Source organism: Panulirus ornatus, chromosome 46 (genome assembly GCF_036320965.1).
Source record: "Panulirus ornatus isolate Po-2019 chromosome 46, ASM3632096v1, whole genome shotgun sequence".
NCBI classification, from domain to species: domain Eukaryota; kingdom Metazoa; phylum Arthropoda; class Malacostraca; order Decapoda; family Palinuridae; genus Panulirus; species Panulirus ornatus.
The window spans coordinates 966615-989812 of NC_092269.1; the positions used below are offsets into that span (position 1 = coordinate 966615).

The window sequence follows — 23198 nt, forward strand, 5'->3', positions numbered from 1 at the left end:
GTCCTAACCACCCCAACCCACCCCCATCATTCTACCGTGTGCCATCATCATCATCATCATCCAACATTTTCTGTCTCTCTTGTGTTCCTTCGTAAGGTAACTGTCTCACTCTACAGGTCACCCAGAATACCTCCCACACCACCGACCGACCACCACCTGTGGGAGTGGACCGGGAGCAGCAAGCCGGTCCTCCTGGGGTAAACAACAGACGTACAAACAACACCTCCAGGTAACACGTTACCCTCGGTCGCTTCTCTCGTTCCTCGAGAAGTATCATCAGCGAATTTCGGTCGGTTAATAACCTTTACACATATGACCTAAGATAAGATAACCAAAAGATAACAGGATAAAATGGTGACACTTGTGACACTAGGGTTAACCTGGCTGATGGGGATCAGTCAATGACCTGCTATAATAACGGGTTAAGGGTCGTTAATCACAAATAGACTGCATAATTCAGGGATAATGAGATGTATATATATATATACATTTCCACATGTTACCGGTGGGAACTAAACTGTTTGTTTATTAATAATACGATAAGGGGAGTGTGTGGCTGTCAGTCAACTTCTGGTGTCGCTGATCTGAGGTGTCGTGTATACGAGAGTCTTCCTCACCACACACACCACATCAGGTGAACCCCCCCCCCCCCCCCGACACCACCTCAAGTATGCATCATGCTACAACCTGCCACATCTTACACCACTAATTCTGAATAAATCATGTGGCACACAACAATCCCTAAAATACCCACATGACCCATATGTGCGTTGAATCCCTCCAGCTGATTCATGTGTGAGTTGACTCCCTTCAACTGATTCGTTTGGGGTCTGAATCCCTTTATCTGATTCGTTTGACTTATGGTTGACTCATAACTCACCGGCCTGACTCAACTACCTGACTTACGACTATTAGATCAGACTTAATAGATTGACTCACGGTTCAACCACCGACAGCATAGCCACACCAGACTGTCTATGTCAAGTGTCATCAGACTCAACACAGACCCACCTGACTGGCTTGGATTTAACTTCACCTGACTCACTAGTCATGAAGGCGTGAGTCACAACTCTCCCAGGTAAGTCTGAGTCACACTCGACTCATCCAGCGACACGGGGGAAGGTGGGTCGGGTCACGACCCACCTGGCTGATAAAGGTGTTAAGCTTGATCCAACTTGGCGTTAACACAGGACAGGGCAAGCATCACACCAGGTCGAGTGGCTGGTAGTGTGTGCATACACCATGACACGTCTCAGCTTCATCAATAAAGATATTGCAGTTCCACAACTCACCATCATAAGTTCCTGTCGTGCGTCGTTAGCCGACACACTACTGATATGTACAGGAGGGGGGACCATAAGCCACGACACACAGTTAAGGAAATCCTACAGATGAAATGCTAGATAACATTACTCTTGATACCAGACATGTTGAGTGTTATCTTTGGGGGCCACAGACAGACAGATCTACACATACACACACACACACACACACACACACATTCACACACACACACAGATAATTTAGTTTACTGAAACTTTACAATACACAACGTGTTTCACGGTACAAATCCGCCTCGTCAGAAACAAACAGTTCACAAAGTTTCAACTTGCACCACAAACACAAGGTGGCCCAGGGGCACACCCTCCTGCCTCCATGCCTGAGGTGATGCTGCCAATGTCCCCGTCAAAGTTTTAGCCAATCATATGATATCGAAAAATTCGGTTGTTAACTGTCCAATGGTAAGTTATCCAATTGTGAATTGTCAAGTTGCGAATTATCCAACTGGAAAGTGTCTGTATGAGCAGCGTCGACTCTTGAATAATTCGATAACCTTACCCGAAGAAAATAAAAAAGAAAGTCGTCATATTCGTAAAAATCATTCAGTTTATAAATTGAAAATATCAGAAGCTGTCAACACCATCTTGCGTCACACTGAGAGCCAACACATCCACTCTCCTCAAACATTATGTGTACAACTTAACTTTTTAAGCAATGTTAACCTTTGAAATTAACTTTCAAATTTATCATCATCACGTTTTGCATGGTTTTTATTCATTCACTATGTTATGCCTTCTCAATCTGTCGCGAAATTCAGTCTACTAGTATCAATTTTGTATATACATTAGCGGGTATATATATATATATATATATATATATATATATATATATATATATATATATATATATATATATATATATATATATATATCAAAAAGAGAAAAAAATGCTCTGAGCCTTGAACCTTGTAACCCCCGACCTCTTTCATGGAGCTCTCGCAGCGCTCAGGAAGTCAGCCAGGTCCACCAGCGGGCTTAGCCTAAGGTCATGATGTGTGGTGATGTGTGGTTGTCCAGGTAGGATGAGTGAAGAGCAAGTAAGTGGAAGGTGTTCTGTGTCTGTAGTACGGAAGTTGCATTCTGGGCAAGAAGGATCCTGTGAAGTGTTCAGGATTGGCAGAGTTGGTGTCTGCGATGGTTATGAAGTTGCGAAGTAGTTACGATAGGAAGGGGCGTATGCCAGGGCGCAGAACTAAGTGCAAGGCAGGTTCTTCTGGGATCGTATTGTCACGTATCTTTGCTTCGTAGTGCAGGTGGCAATTATATATATATATATATATATATATATATATATATATATATATATATATATATATATATATATACATACTTATCAGATCATGCCCTTACTCAAGGCATTACACTCTACGTAATATATATGTATATATTACATCATGTAATCAAAACCAAATCCCGCTAAGCCAGCAGTCGCAGCAGAACCAATAAATCTCACCAAATACCTGGACCAAGGAAGTAGATCCTTAGCTCTCGGAAATCACCGTCAAAGATTAATTTGCATACCTGCTCCTTGCCTCTACAACCCTGAACCTCTTCCCCTCTAATGAGGGCTTCGAGAAGGATAAGCAACAGGACATAGTTTGCTTTAATATATATATATATATATATATATATATATATATATATATATATATATATATATATATATATATATATATATATATATATTGCTGACACTCCACTCCTGAAGAATACACGAGAGAGAAAGGATACAAAGAACACAATTTAGTGATGACGTTTTAACTTTGGAGTCGGTAATTGTCTGTCAGGCCAACACTGGCGAGTATTGCAGTAGTGTTGAACGTGTTAGAAGTTCTGAAACACACGCTCCAGCAACACCCGCTCCAGCAACACCCGTTCCAGTAACACCCGCTCTAGTAACACCCATCCAAGTAACACCCGCTCCAGTAACATCCACCTGAGCAACACTCGTCCAAACAATACAAATAATATCAACACGGAACAACTTCAGCAAGATGAGAATAATACTAATCCAGTATTATATCACCGGAAGGTCGTTATTCCTGCATCTTAAATGACTAATAACAATCTCATCGTCATATTCTTTTGCGTAAAATGTAATCTAATATGTTGTAATGACACGAGAGAAGCTACAGATAACGCCACCTGACGTGCTCTTTGTTCAACCTGTAGACGACTTGTTCCCTCCTGAAGGCTCTGTGGGTCAAGATGATTCTTGTAGTCCCCAGATGTTATAGGGAGGGAGGGAGACAGAAGGAGGCAAGGTGGAAAGGTGGGGAAATAGTGAGGGAGAGGAATAATTCCAACACGGTCTGGTGAGGGAGAAGCGCCCGAACTTATAGTTGTATAGCGAGAGAGAGAGTGGTCACAACCTTATCAGTTATCATGTAAGGTCATCACAACCTTATCAGTTATCATGTGAGGTCATCACAACCTTATCTATCATCAAGCCAGAAGCCTGTACTTCCTCGGTATGTCTACCACCTGTGCTACAGTGAGGCTAATCATAAACATAAGTCACAGCTGCACATTAGGGTCACTAACACTAACTTTAGAATATGACAAACCAACCTTATAGACGGCTTTACACCTTACACCAGGAGGATCAAGATGCTGGGTTGGCTGTGAGCTGGCGGCCTGAGCCTGCACTCGAACCCGGACCCCAGTTGTAACTGACTGCGACGCAAAACACTGATCCAGGAGGAGCACAAGGTGAGATCAATGCTCAGGGTACAGATAAAGTCTCTGTAGATAACATTACTAAACTCACATGATCTGGGTATAACACTCACTTCATGCTATGTATAAGTTGTGTGATAATACAGGAGGTATGAACATATGAGTTACAGTAAACTGTTGTGTTCAGAGAACGTGGCTGCCTTGTTTATGAACTCTTATTACAGTAACTGCACTGATGAAGACCTTACCTAACGGGAATATCTGGACGAGGTCACTCAAGCTTGGAAAGTAGGTCAAAGTGACCTCCTTTCGTCATTTTGGCGAGGGAGTCATCAGGCAGCAGCCTTATGTGAGGTCATACGGTGAGGGTGGGGGGGATTGGTAGAAGCCAGCATCCATACGGGAGGTCATCCTGTAATATACGTTGAGCCAGCTGCCATATGCGAGGTCACATGGTCAGGGGATGAGCAGGCTGGAGCCGTATGCGAGGTCACATGGATCTGATGCCAGTACAGGGTCAAAAAACATGCCCCACATATCACGTATCGGAACTCGGACAGATGGACGTGATTGAAATGGCGTAGAGTTTGTACACTCGTAGTGAGAGAGACAGAGAGACTGGATCTTGCCCTGTCAATCAGCCAGGTACGAGACAAGTCTCTTAAATCTATGGAGTGAACTGCTTTTGGCTACGTTCAGCAAGGTGAATCCCATTAACCTTTTCCAAACATGTCAACTTCTGTATGAGTAAATTTACTCCAAATAACCTTCTGGTCATACACTGGATGATCTTCCCCAATACACGAACAACATAGGATGGTTCTGAGTGCCCAGGGCTTCTCCAACACGTCCTGTGTTGCAGCAAGATGAAAATGAGACACAATTCATAATCAGGATTTCTGAACAGTTTTCTCCTACATGAGCATGTGAACAACTGTCGAAAAGTTAAGAATTAAATCCTGATTAGTAGCTCGCGTCTCACTGGTGCCTTACAAATCATATGTTAGATTGTGGGTTGTGTTTGACTTAGCTCAACCAGGAAAACTGTTCAGCCTGGAAGATGGTACTGAGTTCACTGTCGTCATCTTCATGTGAAGCGTCCAGTGAGGGTAGGGGTCATAATGGCCTACATAACCATATTTTGAATGATGTCATGAGGTTACAAAATGTTCTTTTAAGGCAAAGATTTTCTTTTCACATTTCCGCGATTCATAATGTACACCTAAACTCTCACTATCATATGTTCTTCGAGGATCACCTTCAACTTTATGTGGAGGTTATACAAATCTCGTCCGACCAACGTGAGGTGGACCGGCCCGTGAGTTATGAACTTACTGTTAACCACATCAAAATATCTACGTCAATCCTGTCGTGTGTTACGCATACCTCAGGCTGTTTCCTTCCTCCCTTCCCTGGTTATTGAAACACCATCAGTTTCAACCCTCACTCGTGATAAGCCTGTTGTCGTGTTGTACACTGTAGTACATGACCCAGGGCCGTGACTCCACCACCGTCCTAAGCTGTATGAGCCAGACGGCTTGCTTTCACGTTGTACCTCATCTCCCACCGATCCCTACATCGCCTACACTGGCGCCCAGTCTTCAGAAATGTGTTTGTCCTTCACGACTTGAATGTTGGTCTCTGATACAAGACCCGATGGCTCTGGCCAGTATGATCTGTGCACAGTAATCTGTCGCTCACCCGTCTTCCTCATCTTCATCTCTCATCTGTCGTTTTCTCTGCCTGGTCTAGTTATCTTCAACTCGGAATTCCCCTTATACTTTTTTGACTTCAACATCTTTATTCCTTATCTTTAACAACTTTATTCCTTATCTTTAACAACTTTATTCATCAATATCTTTATTCCTTATTATTAACATCTTTATTCTTTATTCTTAACATCTTATTTCTCATCTTAACATCTTTATTCCTCAACTTCGACACTGTTATTCCTTACATTGAACATCTTTATTCCTCATCTATTCCTTTTACTCTCATCATCTGAAACACTTCACTTACCAATGTATTATTCAGCTCTCCTCTAACTCCTCTCTCTTAACTCAGTCCACCAATAAAAGTCTTTGACTAGTAATATCCTTATGACTGATTTTCCTGCACACACAAACTTACCACTCAAACTTTCTCCTCAAATTATATTTACTTCTTCATAACATTTCTCTACAAAGTTACGGGCGAATTCTTTTCCCTTGAGTCTTGTTCTCTTCCTACTCAGCAAGGTACTAACTGAACGCCAGCCATCTACCATATTCTACTGAGTTAACATTACTCTCCCTACGAGACAGACCGAGGTCTCTCCTACACACCACGTCACACTGATGTTCTTCCTGCCTGCCTCCCTAACACTATAAGCAGTGTGTAAGTGTTCATTCAAGATCAACAGGGTTGACAATCAAGAGTCATCCTTTCTTTTCTAATAATATTAACCAAAACGATCATTTCCCTCCGCAAGTTCTCAACATTACGAAAAGGTCGCGTATATGACCACCTCCTGACTGAGGCATGAGCCAGCCCTCCACAAGAAGATCTGTACAACTAATATAACTGATTTAGGGTCAATGTCTTCCATTCAGACTCTTGGGCATTCGCTGGGCCTCTATTGGACGACAGTGAACTATCATGTGAACACGTAGTAAGATGAGACACCCACCTGCCTCACACCTTACGACACTATCGAGTCATCCTCGACGCCCCACTACAACCTCACCCTCGACGCTCCTCCGTATCTTCGCCTTACAAGGACGAACGCCAGATCGGCCGGTTGTGGCCTTGCACGGTACGAGAGGGCTCTACACTGAAGGAGGACGAGAAGGAGGAGGAGGAGGATGGGAACCTGGGGAGAACAAAGATTCGACTCCCCACATCAGCTGAGGTCTGAGAGGAAAAGTAGTGGACTTCCCATCTCAGCTGAGTTTTAACATTTCGACCACCTCAGCTGTGGTCACCTCAGCTGGCAACCAATGCCTTGCTATATACACTAGAGTTCCCCAGCCTGGCTGGGTGTGCACGGTCATGACCTCACCTGAGTACCTCAACATCATCATCAGACTCCTAACTTCTCATTTCATTTATCTTCCACGTCATTATTAACTTGATGATACGCAAGTTCGTTTTCCTGATAACCACCTCCAATCTGACGGTTGATGCGTGTCAAGACCATTATAATCAATGACACTGCAAACTGCCCCTGAAACGATACATGTCATCCCCGTAGAATTATCACACCTTGCAGTTTTCTCCGGGGAAGCAAGAGTCGGCAACCTCCCCCAGTGGTAAGTTAGGAGCGAGTTGGAGGCGGTTAGAATCGCTCAGAACTGGTGCTATCCTGCCAGGATCTCATGCCATCTGCATCACGCAGTCCCAGCCTTCACACACACACACACACACACACACACCGGATGGCATGTGCGTCAAGACAATATAATACTTTAAGGTCACCGGAGGCTGAGGAACAGAAGACGTGAAGAGGGGAAGAGTTCAGGGGGGGGGGGTACAGTGAACATCGGAGCAAATGAACAAAGTACATATCTCCGTGTGTGTGTGTGTGTGTGTGTGTGTGTGTGTGTGTGTGTGTGTGTGTGTGTGTGTCAGGAATAAACACAAACATCACCCACACATTTTCCTCCACAATTAAAAGAAAAATAAACGCACTCTGTGAGTCCTGATATATTGTTTACTGTATCGTGCACTACAACAGTGCTATGCTATACACTCCACACTGCTAAGGGGGGAAATGCTGTCGCAGTCTTGCTGAAACAGACCAATAGGTATATTTTGGTGTCGGTTCACACAACAAGCTAGGAAACATTCCGAGCTGGGTGTGAATTCTTCTCATCCATAAATGATGTAATATAAAAGTTTAATGAATCACGAATATGAATTTGAATCATAAGTGAATATCAGCCAGGGCAAAGTGACTGATTCTCGTGACTACCTGATACAAGGGGTCAAGTTAACTCTTGAAACTTACCCTGGTCTTCCTGACCCAATAATAATCTTAAGGAATAACCAGTTAGTACTAGTAGAAGTAGTAGTAGTAGTAGTAGTAGTAGCAGTTCTAGCTTTAGAAGTAGTAGTAGTAGTAGTAGTAGTAGTAGTAGTAGTAGTAGTAGTAGTAGGAGGAGGAGGAGGAGGAGGAGGAGCCTCTTCGGTTGGCTTTTATCCTTTTGAGGATCAGGTCAGAGGCCACACACACACACACACACACACACACACACACACACACACACACACACACACACACACACACACACACACACACACACACACACACACACACACAAACAAACACACACACACACACACACACACACACACACACACACACACACACAAACACACAGCTAATCCCAGATGTTCATCCCACCCTGGGAGTGGTTGATACATGGGTATCTGGCTTTGGATGGTGTTACCGGACTCCACCACACCGCAAGTGAAAAGACACCCTTTGGCGAGGCTGTATCATCATAACTACAGTCTCGTGAACGATCTCACTCCAAAGGAGTCCATCATTTCCCTCCTGCTGGAAGTAGCGCAGCCTTGGAGGTGCAGAAATTCCTGCAAAAGAGTGAGTTCCCAGGGCAAAACAGACACTACAATTTGTTTCCTCAAAACAGACATTAAAAAAGAATAATAGTATTTCTAAGTATAATAAGTATAGACAAACTAATGGTCTACCTTGCTATGGTGATAGAGAGACTGACAGTCATTCCACGGGATTTTCCTAACGATTCGTAGAAGCAAGGCATGTAAACGCAGGCCACATCCTGTGTGAGGAGGGGAAGCTTCCCAGAACCTCAGCATCTTACAATGCAACGTTTGTCACTTGTTTTACCTTATATTATTCCGTATTGCATTTTCATCCCTAGATCTTCTAATCCTATTTTTCCATTTACCAGTTTTATATATATACCATTCATAAAAAAAAAGGAGACTATTGTACGTCAACAACATTTCTCTTAAAACAAAATATTCGTTCAGGTGGAGACATATGGCATCTATAACGTTTCACAGACGTTCCACTCTATGACGTCACTCCGACGTCATAGAGTAGCCAATCCTAGGGTATTTACTACCATTTATCGTGCACTCAAGACGAACAAGAACATTCATGATCGCAACAACATGTCTGTAATCTATTCAAACACGTGTTAAGTAATGTAAGCATGATAGTACTATACTATACCTTACAAACGAAATCACACTTACGTCTATATTACAAGATCGAGGAAAGTAAAACTACAGACACTCATACTGCATATATTCTAATTATTCAAAAAAAAAACTGAGCATTTCACTGAATAAATCAATGTCGTCATTAAAGAGTTAAGATTAAAGTATAAAGTAATAAACATATATAGAGAGAGGGTGTAAGTTTAATAACAATACCAAGTGCAGGAAAATAAAGGCTACAACATGTTATGTGTTCATCTTGATCACATCGTATAAAATCATGAATAAGATCACGACGGTGAGTGGCTACGGTAAACGGTTAACAAATTGCTACAAAATACGCGAAAACGCGATATGCCGAAGCTCGTATGGCAACACTGCCTGCACGCCTCACCGAAACATATAAACACATGACGCAATATTTCATCTTTCCTATACGAAGACTTTGAGATATACATCTTCCACATGTTGAACCAAACGGTCATACACATTTAACAAGAAGAAAAAGTAGGGGATTGACTAACGATTAATGGAGAAACTACTACCTATTATCGTACGTCCGGCACGGCTGTATGGGAATTTCCATCCACACTCTTCTCTTCTTTATTATCTTAATTTCTTTATCATCGCCCTACATCTTCACTGTCCTACGAGCTTAAATTTGACAATAAATCACATCCATGAACAGTTCCGGTGTCAATTACGGATAAATTAGAGAAGCACATCTTCCAAACATTACGTGTCAAACTTATATAATCCAAGAAGCAATTAAGTGCGTCATCTCTACCACAACAAGTGGTTGTGTGACTCATTCCGCACATCTAGTAAGTTTTCATTGTCATTTTGGTCATTTGCCAAATCACAACGGTCATTTCAGACATCGTAAAAGGTCATACCGTCCTTAGGGATATTGAACAACCCCAAGCATGTCATTAACGACATCAAACAAGGTCAAAACGTCATTTCGGACACTGAGCAAGGTGAAATTCACTCGATCATCTGGAATGATCCAATAATCCTGATCAAACATCGTGACCACACTCGTAGTGGACATAGAGGCCCATTCAACTTCCGTCCATAACTCAGGCTCAGGTCGGATGTCAACTCGTACCTCAGTGTTGCAGGGTCGTTCCGTCGTGCTCAATGGATCGTACCGATGTACTCTAAGGGTCGTACCGTCGTATTCTTATAAGGGTCGTACCGTGGGTTGCACCGTCGTACTCTTATAATGGTCGTAACGTCAAACTAACACACGCCTTGTAACCTCTACGAAAGGCAAGTAGACCACAATGCACGCAAGCGCTTCGTGAATGCACTCGAGTGCGTTTTCCAGAAAGTACTAAGGAAGCACTGTGACTGAGGAGGTCAGGCTGGGTGTGAGTGAGTGAGTGAGTGAGTGAGGGAGTGAGGGAGGGTGTGAGTGAGTGAGGGAGGGAGTGAGAGCTGGTGGGAAGACATGTTAAACTGAGCAGGTCTGGCGCTGGAGTGTGTCCTCCACAGTCCCCCGGCTGGCCAGCCACGGACGGTGCCTGTCTGAGTCATGCTGACAACAGAGGCCAGCACTTGCTGCCGCTGACACTTGGACACCACTAGCTGAGGCTGACGCTGGCCACTGCCGGATGGGCTGACACTAGACATTGCTAGCTGAGGCTGACGCTGGCTGACACACCAACAGCCAGTGTTAACAACACTGGACATAACCAGCTCGTCCTGACACTAACCATCACGAACTGGGATAACATCGGCCACTGTCAGCTGCTACTGACACCGGCCAGTGTCAGCTGCTAACTAACACCCACCAATGTCAGCAGTGGCTAACACTGACTACAATTTCTCAGTACGTACTACCCCTTACGGCTTCACCGAACAAACTCTTCTCTCAAAGTTTTCTCAATAACAAAATCAAGTTATCAAAACATTTTGAAGAAAAACTGTCAATAATGTCGTTGAAAAATTCATCAAAGAAACAAAGACTTTCTTTAGATTCGCAAATTCCCCCCTTCCCCCCCCCCCCCCCCCCTTCCCCCAAGCCCCGGTATTGGACTTTCCAAAATCACCAAAATTCGCAGATCTTCCCCCGTCCCGCCCCGCCCCCGTCCACTTCCCCCGTCATACATTAAGACGGTGTTCGACGGAAAACGTAATGACGTCATCGGTGATGCCATTCTCCATGTTTTATGCATTTAATTTACAACAGTTAAGTCGTCCGTGGTTTCTGATTTTTTCATGTATGAGATGGTAAAGACGTGTCATCTAATACATGATTTCAGCTTTTGAAATATAAAGGAGTATCTAGTGAGTGTATAATGGTGGTGTTATCGCCAGTAACACACACCGAGGAATTTCTAGGAAAATTTGACCCAAATTTACGGCAAAAAACGATAAGTATTTTCGTGAGAGTAAGGAAACGCGGGTGAGTGTTGACAGGGTGGCTACACAGGTCCTCCCGGTCAGGAAGCTGGCGCCGGAATGCTGCGTATAGGGACCTCTGGAGACCTGAACAGCGTTGGCATCTCTGGCAGCGGCTCCACCAGGCTGCAAACATAAATAGGGCGCGCTCGCCACAACTCGTCAGTCAGGCAGTGGAAGTTTCCTGAGTATAAACCGATATCCGAGGGACTTAAGTCGTTACTTACCTTCGTCGGATCTACGGTACTACAAGAGTACGACCTTGTTTAACGAGTGGTAGTGAGTTCGGAAGGCACCACGGCGGCCTTTCTCGATTATTCGTGTGACTGGGGAGATACCTTCGGCGCGCTGGACGACAGCAGATACGGTACGGGCGTGTCGCCATGCCCACAGACCAATATGGAGTGCCCACAGCTCTATGATAGTGCCGACTACAACAAGAAGAGTCGTAGCAGTGGCGTCAAGGTCAAGAGTGGCAACATACTATACTCCGGTGAGGACGTAGATTACGGGGAGCTGGCCGAACTCAGTGCCCCAGAGATCTCGCTAGACCTCCACAACCTCATCGACGACTCACAGTTCAACGAAGGCCTCATCCAGGATATCCAGGGACTCACGGTCGATAAGAACAATACAGGCCATCGAGGTCTGGGTGTAAACAACATGTACAACCCTTTGGCGTACCTGCCTCAACCCGTGCATGGGGCCGCCCAGTTCGACCGACACTACCAAGACAGATCGCATCTCGAGCGACCACACATCAAGGAGGAGCCTCACGACCAGGGCGAGGTGGCACAACACGAGTACAGTGCCTGTGCCAGGGTTGGGCCGGCAGCCAGTGGGTACGGAGCGTCGTATGCTGGTGTGCCTCCCACATACTCCAGCATGACCCCCACGACGGTACCGGGCGCTGACGGCGTATGCAGATCGCCCCTCAAATCCCCGACGGGAGGCAAGATGATCGGCGGCTGCAAGAAGATCCTAGATAAAGGCAGCGATGAATACAAACGCCGGCGGGAGAGGAATAACATCGCCGTCAGGAAGAGTCGAGAGAAGGCGAAAGCGAGAACCCGTGAAACAGAGGAACGAGTCAAGGTGAGATAAGATTACAGTCAGTCTAGTCCTCTCTCTCTCTCTCTCTCTCTCTCTCTCTCTCTCTCTCTCTCTCTCTCTCTCTCTCTCTACCTTCATGTAATTCAACCCCTCACGATCAACCACGTGAAGTAGAACCCTCAGTGTACAGATGTGTCGGTGGTGGCGACACGTACATTGCCTGAGTTACAGGTGACCAACTCAAACTATCGGTCGCATGACCAACCAAAAGCAACACTCAGGTTCTACAATTGTTTACAAAAAAAAAAAAGTTCAGTTTACTCTTATCATCTGTTGATCGTTACGAAGGTAGAGGGCTTGAAGGCTATTGGTAGAGATAGAAAAAAAAATGATTAAACTGCTTTTGTAAAAGTTGGATTTGTATATGTTCCAACGTGTGTGTTCCTGTGTGTGCGTGAGTGTGTGTGTGTGTGTGTGTGTGTGGGGCCGGGACCGGGAGAAGTGCCAAATGTCGACGGTCGAGGAATCATGTGTGCAAAACAGAACATAGAATGGGACATTTACCCAAGGCACTGAGTGATCTGAAGTCATTATTCCCATTACCCATCGTTAATGGTTGTGTGACAGTATGATGAAGGTGTTCAGACCAGGAAGTACATAATGAGGAATGAGGGAAATGACAACATCACCGTTGAGAAGTGTACCATCCGGAGATTGGGGTGGTGGGGGGGGGGGGGGGCCGCAAGTTACTTCCCCCCTCCCTCCCTCCCTCCCTCCCTCCCTACCCTCAAGGATGACTCGTGTACCTTGCCCACCCTTGCCTCAGGTCCCTGACGAGCGCTGCTAATGTCGTCTTCCTCTCCTCTTTCCAGAAACTCATCTTGGATAACGACAGACTCCATAAAAAATGCGAGATCCTGAGTCAGGAGCTGGCCGCTTTCCACTCCATGTTCGCGAACATCCACAACCTCCCGGACCACGTGCAACGCGACCTCCGCAAGCAGATGGATTCTTTCAACCAGCAGAAACATCTACTGAACATGTGATGCCGGCAACCCCACGCCCAAGCCTATAACCTGCCAACCTGTGACAGTGGACGGCTTGAGAGCAACAACTCTCCTCGCTACACCAGTCTCTAGGGCTGCCTTACCCTACACGGCCGGCCGCAGTGCTGGCACAAGGCGGTTTACAATCCGTGGTGGCGGTTTGGACGTGCCCATAGGAGCAGCAGTAGTAGCAGCAGAAGGAGAACGGAGCAGTAGGAAAAAAAAAAAATGGGGGGAGATGGGGTGAAGCTAGTCAGTAGATGACCGTCCCAGCGGCCGCAGGAGGAGCCACCGTCAGCGTGTGCGACCACACACTACATTCATCCTCGAGGATCTCCAGGTTGTTGGAGTTCACCGTAGGATTTGCAGAACCCCAGGTGCGCAGCCCTCGTTTTCTGCCCACAACTCTCTCTCGCGCGCGTCCTGAAGTCTAAATATTTATCTACATGTTAGGGTCTTAACTTATGAGGGCGAAGGCAGAGAGAGCTGGGCAGACCTGACCACATTTGTGATACAACGCCTCTCAAGAGCGATACCTTTAGTGACAATTATCTGTCCCAACTGATTGTGTGTACGACGAACTCAAGTGTGTGAATGATAAGTTGTGAAAGGATGTGAAATGAAATATATTTCGATATTTTAATAAAAGAGAAAGTTTTGTAATCTATGTTAATAATAAAATTATAAATTAATAAAAAAATCATAATGAAATGTATAATATCAATCAAACCCGCACCGTTTTCAGTATTTATTTATGGTCCATTTGGATATATATATATATATATATATATATATATATATATATATATATATATATATATATATATATATATATACGACAAAGTATGTAAGCATATCAAGTCAAAACAGAAATTTAATGATCGATCATAACGCAGCTCAGTTCATTAGTCTATGACATTTTTAAGTACAAAAAGTTAATTGCTCACGAGGACTCATGGGAAAACAAATCGTCCACGTCTGTAAGGATGATTATAGAGCTCTAAGATCGACACCTTTCGACCTTAAGGTATCTAGTGAAACAGTAATTAATTAGTCAGAACTTGTTACCAATAAGCCAGTCTTATGAATCGTAAGTGCAATTAAGAGTAATGCCAGTTTTCATATCTGCAGTGTATACTCTGGAACATGAAAATCCCAATGTATGCTCAAACTAAAGCTCCAAACACTTGGTGTATGTATGCTCAGACCACAGCTTAAAACACTTCTCTTTAGTGTATGCTCAGACCACAGCTTAAAACACTTCTCTTTAGTGTATGGTCAGACCACAGCTTACGTAGCAGTTTATGATCCAAACCTCGAGTATTACTGTTCACACTGTTTAGCTTTCGATAACGTTTGCTGCTCCAGTAATGCAGTCATTCTGATCACAACCTACAACACTGCTCAGGTTGTAGCGTGAACTCCTATACTATACAACACAACGATGGATCCTGTAAACTTCTGTGTCTTGGTCGAGTTACAAACGTTTCTTATTTATGGAGGAACTAATGTTGATAGCCTCAAGTGCACGTGTTTCCACTACGATTAAATAAACTTGGACGCTCCCTGGAGGGGTACAGTCAAGACACAGACGGATAATGAAACCTGGTAGAGCAAGTGATCATTGCTCAGTGTAGCGGCATAGGGATGTGTGTGTCTGTGTGTGTGTGTGTGTGTGTGTGTGTGGCGTCGTTAATTCTGAACTGAGAATGTTTCGCTTCTGTGGTATTCCTTCGCATGGCAGCTCGGAGGCCCAGAAGGTGGGGACTGGGATCAAAGGGGACGGGTGAAATTTAAAGATGGATTGTTAGAGATGATATCAATAGCCTAAATTATCTATGTCTGCTTCAATGAACGCCATTATAACTGTGTGTTTTGAAATGCTTAAATTACCTCGTCTGCTTTATAAGACCATTTGACGAAAAAGACAATCCTTTGATGTATTCCACTGTTGGTTCTTGCACGTTGTAACCAAGCAAAAAACCGGGTCTTGGTTCATGTAAGCAACTGTTACCATGTTGATGGAACCTGGCATCCCCAGAGGTTAGACTTGTGTCATGAACATTATCCACCAAGACAGTAAGGTAACAGCTTGCCTGGCAACTCATGTAATTCTTACATCACACCATTGGATTGAACGTGACAAATGTATTTTTTCTTTCTCTCGGCGATGTTTAACTGTACGGAGCAGTCAGCTTCCTAGAAACATATTGATATAGAAAACAATATTTTCAGGAATTTATCACACAGCGAGAGGATAACTTTCTACAAATCTCATTTGAATCTACATTTGGTTAAGGATTATTACCAATACTGAAACATACACTAAACGATGGTACATTGTGGAGTCGATTAGAATATTGCAAAGTTTCTTTTTTTTTATAGTTGATGGAAGACGCACTTTTCCGTACAGTTACCCAGTGCCATCTCTCTAACTGTTGCTGTATGAGTATCGTAACTATTGTATTTTGTATTGTATGTCTGAATGTTACAAAGATCCAGTGTGATTCTAAGGGTAGGTTCACCAATTATCAATAATACTGTCCATTCCATTTCAGTGTAAGTAATTCATACCCAAATAACTGTATATATAGAGTATATATGTATATAGATATCTCTCTCAGTACTGTACATTCAAAACTTTCACATATATCGCTCATAACAAGAGGCGGACTATGTTGACGCCAGTAGAGAGTATGGAAGAGTGGTTCGCCTACATTTGTAAGAAGTATGTTTATCAGAGATCAGACCAGTTCTGGCACCACTAGCGTTAGGTCTAGCAGTGACCCAGATCTGCTCTGTTAGTGCCAAGGGGCTATGATATGTCCCCCTGGCACGCATATGGAGCTATGTTTACCATGTGGAATCAAAACATCCATGTTCAACTTTGTTGTGATGTTCTCTTTGCCTTGTTAAGAGAAAACTGTACCCTAGTGAGTGTAAACCTATGCTGGCAAAAATGTACGCTTAATATATTAAAGTTGAGGTGAAATTCATGTTTCAAGTTGACAAAAGAAACTTGAATTGCCTCAGCCCTCCAACTTGTTAAAAAATGTTAATGAAAAGTTACCCTGAATATATGGTCTATTCTTCCATGTAATCGACATTGTATAATCACCTTTAAGTTTCTTGTTTGTTGTTATCTCCATGTTTAAAGTATTTCACCTTCACTGTGGGGACTCCTGCCTGAACTCCTTCTCAAGGCTTCCCCTAATGTCCAGTCCAAAGGGGAGCTATAGAGCAAGGCGAAAGGGAAGGAGCTAAAGGTTAAAGAGAAATGGAAATGGTCATAATATAATCACCCTATGTCAAATTCCTGGGTGAGGTTCCCAAAGTATGTTAAGATAACAGGATCTGTAGCCTCCGGAACTAAGGGTAAAGAATGGTAGGTTAAATAAACTTTATTTTATTATATACTTTGTGTATTTTGTCCCCTTTATGTGAAGCATTTGATGTGTGGACCTGACAGCATGTTAACACAACAGGCAGCAGAATGTCAGAGATCAAACACAGATGATATAACAAAAAGCTGAGAGAGAGAGAGAGAGAGAGAGAGAGAGAGAGAGAGAGAGAGAGAGAGAGAGAGAGAGAGCAGGGACAGGACACCCTTCAAACACACGACAACATATGTATAACAACAGGTAGACAAGAGTATGTAAGGTGTCCTACATACACAGCAGTGTACTTGTTACAGATACAACTCTTTTAGATAGACACTTCCTCCTACAGAGTCTAGTCTACAGCAAGATGTGTTCTGACCTTCGTAAAGATACCTCAAAATGATGAGATGAAGAGGCGTGTTGAGAAGTGAGGCGTGAGTAAACACGGAATAAGCGAACCAAAATGAATTATCCTTATTGGGAGTGATACAAGACCAACGTAAGAAACTGCTAGGAATGTTTTATGTTGTTCGATGTAAGAAAAGCTATAAACATTTTACATAGCTAGTCACTTATCATGGGAAAGACACTATGTGTGTGTGTGTGTGTGTGTGTGTGTGTGTGTGTGTGTGTGAAGATGCATATGTAGGTAGATACACCTTTCTCATTTTCCAACCCACCCCAGAGCGGAGGAGAAGCAGCCGGGTTGGGTGGTCGGTCCCGGATCCAGATGTGGGTTTGATGACTGCCGCTACTTGTGATGATAACTTTACCAACGACCACTTCACGACCTGACCACAAGCAGACGACATCAGGAAACAAATCCAAGCAATTGTTTTGACCTTTCGTTAAATTACCGGCGTATAAAACAAAAGCACACGAGGATATTGCCACACCAGAGAGAAATATACTAGTCTTGCACTCCCTCGTTATACTGTGCCTGATCTATCGCATATTTCCGAATATATTGGAGAAAAATATATTCTATGATAAAGGATAGAATCTTGGGGTATGTGCTGCATCGATACAGTAGTGTAGTATATTAATACAGTAATGTATTCTTCGAATAACATTATAAAAGTCTGGTCTAACCATTTCATGATCACAACTTCCTTAAGTGTTGTGATATCAGGACATGAAACGCAAAGTCCTACGCTTCGAACAATACTGAGTGTTGTGTGCTACTGACACAGCAAAGTGCTTTACGAACATTGGAATAACTCAGTTATACGCATGGAACATAATGACATGTCTAGCGTGGGACCCAACACACTGTAGTGTGCAGTCAGGACGAAGCATGTAGCATACACAATGAGACACCAAGTAGTGCTGTGTGCACTGGACATAGTAATCATTATAATTTGGGCACAAAACAGTGTTATACCAAATTCAAGGTCCTTCTTCCCGGCTTTGTGTCTCTCTTCATATCAATCAATCCAGCTCCCACTGTCTCTCCCAGGTTATCTGTCAAAGTAAATATCGAGACAGAGAATAGTTGACTTCCTCCCACATGGATGGGATGGGGACTTCAAGCCTCTGGTACTCTGTTCTCTATGATCTATTATCACCCATCCTACCCACGTTCCTGACTGCAGTGGCCACTCTAATAAAATTCTGGATCTGTTTTTCAGCCCCTAATCCTTGGCGCTGAAGCTACACAATCTCGCACCCAACAGGTTCTTCTGACCACACTCATGAATGTATATTATCCAAATTGCACCTCCCTCTTCAGCAGCAACTTCTAAACGTATTACTGCCACCTTAACAAAGTTGACTGATATAGCTTATGAAAATTCTTGTCTGATGGGCAATGTTATATGAGTAGATTCTGCTGGAGATTTACGAAAGTTCCAGGTATCTCTAATAATGAGATGCCGTGTCAGTAGAGGACCACATGTGGTCTGTGTACGTGCAGTATTGTGGCCTGTGTTTGTCGATGTGTTTTGGTCTCTGTGCGTGTCTTCTGGGGTTGTCTGAGCGTATGTATCCATGCCATGTGAAGGACAAGGACGTTGGGTATAAATCTGGCAACATAATGCTTCGGATGATACTGGAAGGACAGATAATTAGGAAACCTGATGGTCCTTGATGAAGCTGTTTGTAGTCATAGTCTTATTTGTGGCAGAAAGAGAATAGTAAAACAGAAGGCACCTCCCCACCCACCACCTCCTCTGGCTCAGAAAACGGCAAGAAAAAAATTGAGATGGTACACTAAGCAGGGCAGAGAGGGGAAATTGCCACGATTTTCTTACAGGAATGTGTGAACAGGAAATGGTGTCTGTTCTAGCCGTAGCGGAGTCCTGCAAGGAGGTAGTCCAACTCTGAATCAAGTATTGGAGCTTCCAAACGTTTGCTGGTTAATGCTGCCTATATCAGGTCATTCCTCTGTTCCTTTGCTTGTTGACATGTTTCACTGAACCATATATCTTTTACATTCCCCCAATTTCTGAAGGTAAAAGTACCGATGCTCCTACTCCCTCATTGCAGATTCAACAGAACCTTCCATAACAATGAGCTTTATCATGTTTACTGTTAAGATCCAACAGAAATTCTTCAGTTTTGTGCAATGATGTAGTGTGAGTGTGTGATGGTTGACTGTTGAGTGTATGTTGGTCGAGAGTGTACCTAGGTTGAGTGCCATGGTTCAGTGTGTTGGTTGAGTGTGCGTTCGTGTACGTTGATGCAGAGTGTTGGTGAAGTGTGCGATGGTCAAATGTGTATGAGGTTGTGTTGGCTAAACATGTGTTGACTGAACGTGTTGGGTAAGTCTGTGTTGGTAGAGTGTGTTCGTTGAGTCTGTGTTGGTAGAGTGTGTTTGTGGCCTACATCCAGATCTGAATGGGAGCTCATGCGGGCGCCCGCACTTGTGGGCGGTCATTGTCAGCCCACCTGTACTGTACTGACGAGGCATAATGTCTCCAACACCAGGAAATCATAATATGTAATTATCCACCAGACGAAGTGTTTGTCGGTTTACCAGCCTATCAATGCGTGTAGACTTACCTAAACAGGGGATTAACTTGTGAAGCGAGTGTCCTGTACCTTCATGAAAGTGCACATGAGAATAAGCGTAACATCTCTAGTGATTCCGAGTAGATATGGAAGCGGAGTGAGAATAATAAAGGGAGAGTTGACTCCACCCCTGATGAAAGAAGCATCAGAGCAAAAAAAACACGTAAGAGGCCCCAGAAAGGATTAATACAAGAAAGGACATGGAACTCCATCCCATGCAAGATGAACTCCGCTATACGGACAGCACAGCTGGATACATCCAGGACGGCGAAGGAGTATACCTACTGATCCCAAGGAAAGTTAGTATATCAACTATGCATGGAAGACTATTATCAAATATGTGTGTGTGTGTGTGTGTGTGTGTGTGTGTGTGTGTGTGTGTGTGTGTGTGTGTGTGTGTGCGCCGTTCAGTTGTCATGGGACGTCTGTAAACTAATTTTGATTAATTAAATCTACATGCAGCTACAAAAATGAATAATAATTATTAGTCTGTACGAAAAATGGTACACCATTTGTATTTGTTAATTAGTAATAACAAGTTAACGATAACTTTCCTCATTAAACTCGTCTGACTTTGAACCTACACTTAATTACTCAACACCTGTTGCCTTAATTACCAAAAATTAACGCTTATACTAATTAATGAGTTCGGGTAAGTTATATAATATAAGGGCAATTTTATATCAAATGATATATAAGTTAATGTATAGATTCCACTCGATTGTGGCTCCACCTTGTAATAAATTTCCACCTTTGTCACTGGTGCCAAAACAGTTAACCAGTGATGATGAGAAGACAGGATCATTTCCATCATATCATTCACCATTAACTAAATGGAAAGGAAAAAAAGAAAAAATTAATTCACTGCACCTGGTGACGCGGGAACCAGCAATAAGTATATATATATCCCTGGGGATAGGGGATTAAGAATACTTCCCACGTATTCCCTGCGTGTCGTAGAAGGCGACTAAAAGGGGAGGGAGCGGGAGGCTGGAAATCCTCCCCTCTCGTTTTTTTTTTAATTTTCCAAAAGAAGGAACAGAGAAGGGGGGCCAGGTGAGGATATACCACAAAGGCCCAGTCCTCTGTTCTTAACGCTACCTCGCTAACGCGGGAAATGGCGAATAGTTTAAAAGAAAGAAAGATATATATATATATATATATATATATATATATATATATATATATATATATATATATATATATATGTGTGTGTGTGTGTGTGTGTATGTGTGTGTAATCAATGACCTCTAAGATTCCTCAGTACAAACACAGTATCTAATCCTTCTCTCAACCACTGTGGCTTCAACAGATGGTTTTCTTGATGTCAACACAGGCAGCTCCCCCTGGTACTCCCCTCTAACACTAGTAACACATATGGCAGTAGTTGACGCCGGTGATGGAACAGCACAACCGTTGGTGTCCACACTGGGGGAGGATCCCCACTTTCAAGTGGAAATATGAAACCAATTTCCACAAACTGAATGAACCATCCCATGAGCAGACATACGCCAACTGCCTGTTTTGTAAGGCAATTAGAAAACCCTGAATGAGGGATACTTCGGGAGAGAGAGAGAGAGAGAGAGAGAGAGAGAGAGAGAGAGAGAGAGAGAGAGAGAGAGAGAGAGAGAGAGAGAGAGAGAGAACACCTTCGTGCGGGTGTCTGGGTTCTTCTGGGACTGACTTCAACCATATATCAAGTTTTCTTTTAAATGTTCTTGTGGTTGTTTCATACAAGCTGCAGAGGTCATCTTGTGGTACACTAGAGAGTCATTTCTTCGTCCGTGCTGGACTCTCGTACGTTGTTCACGTACGGCAGATTCCACAATGCTCTCGCAAGATCAGTGAACTCCGTACGTGTCTTCCTTGTTGAGAAGAATTTAGTAAGATCATACTGTCTACTGATCCTTCAATATGTTTATCATAGGAATATGATCGCGCATTTCTCTCTCCTTTTAAGTCTCCAGAGTTGGAATTCTCACAGCTTCTTACAGTCGTCCACATGATTCTTACGGTCGTCCACATGATTCTTACAGTCGTCCACATGATTCTTACAGTCGTCCACATGATTCTTACGGTCGTCCACATGATTCTTACGGTCGTCCACATGATTCTTACGTCGTCCACATGATTCTTACAGTCGTCACATGATTCTTACAGTCGTCCACATGATTCTTACGGTCGTCCACATGATTCTTACGGTCGTCCACATGATTCTTACAGTCGTCCACATGATTCTTACAGTCGTCCACATGATTCTTACGGTCGTCCACATGATTCTTACGGTCGTCCACATGATTCTTACAGTCGTCCACATGATTCTTACAGTCGTCCACATGATTCTTACAGTCGTCCACATGATTCTTACAGTCGTCCACATGATTCTTACGGTCGTCCACATGATTCTTACGGTCGTCCACATGATTCTTACAGTCGTCCACATGATTCTTACGGTCGTCCACATGATTCTTACGGTCGTCCACATGATTCTTACGGTCGTCCACATGATTCTTACGGTCGTCCACATGATTCTTACGGTCGTCCACATGATTCTTACAGTCGTCCACATGATTCTTTTCTCTGACTCTTACTTATAAAGTAATTCTAAATTCTCTCCAAACTGGTCGTTCCCGTTTATTTGGCTGGTGTCCATACTACACAGCAACACACACCTTCCTACGTATACATCAAACCCTCTGATCAAAAGTTTACTTCTCTCTCTCTCTCTCTCTCTCTCTCTCTCTCTCTCTCTCTCTCTCTCTCTCTCTCTCTCTCTCTCGTTGTGAAAGTCCACAGTATCAGACCGCTTATCATCAGGACCGATAGTGTTGTGTTCTAAGCACGTGCTTTGAATTTTCCTATTGCGATCATGGTGGTTCCCACATCTCTGACGTTTATTCCACTTTCTATCACTTTCCCTGCCAGGGCCTCTGTACCAGTGTTAGCAATGTATTGTTCAAATTTACGTGACTTATTTGCACAAACATATCTTCGTTAAGTTCCATCAGGCTCACTTTTGCTGATTTGCGGATTGTATCCAAGCATTTTGGATTTGTCTGTAATCACCCTCAAGGCCTTATCGTCTACTT

The 23198-nt window shown here is 43.5% G+C and overlaps 2 protein-coding genes across 4 annotated transcripts in view; one reads left to right on the plus strand and one right to left on the minus strand.

The window, feature by feature from the left end:
• The window catches only part of Tango4 (transport and golgi organization 4), a 320102-nt gene that overhangs the window by 68662 nt on the left and 228242 nt on the right, over positions 1–23198 (minus strand). The window lies entirely within an intron of this gene.
• LOC139763039 (uncharacterized) lies at positions 11516–14428 on the plus strand. The gene is made up of 2 exons (XM_071688579.1): positions 11516–12713; positions 13544–14428. The coding sequence occupies exons 1-2, from the start codon at positions 12018–12020 to the stop codon at positions 13715–13717; spliced, it is 870 nt and encodes a 289-aa protein (XP_071544680.1). The 5' UTR covers positions 11516–12017; the 3' UTR covers positions 13718–14428.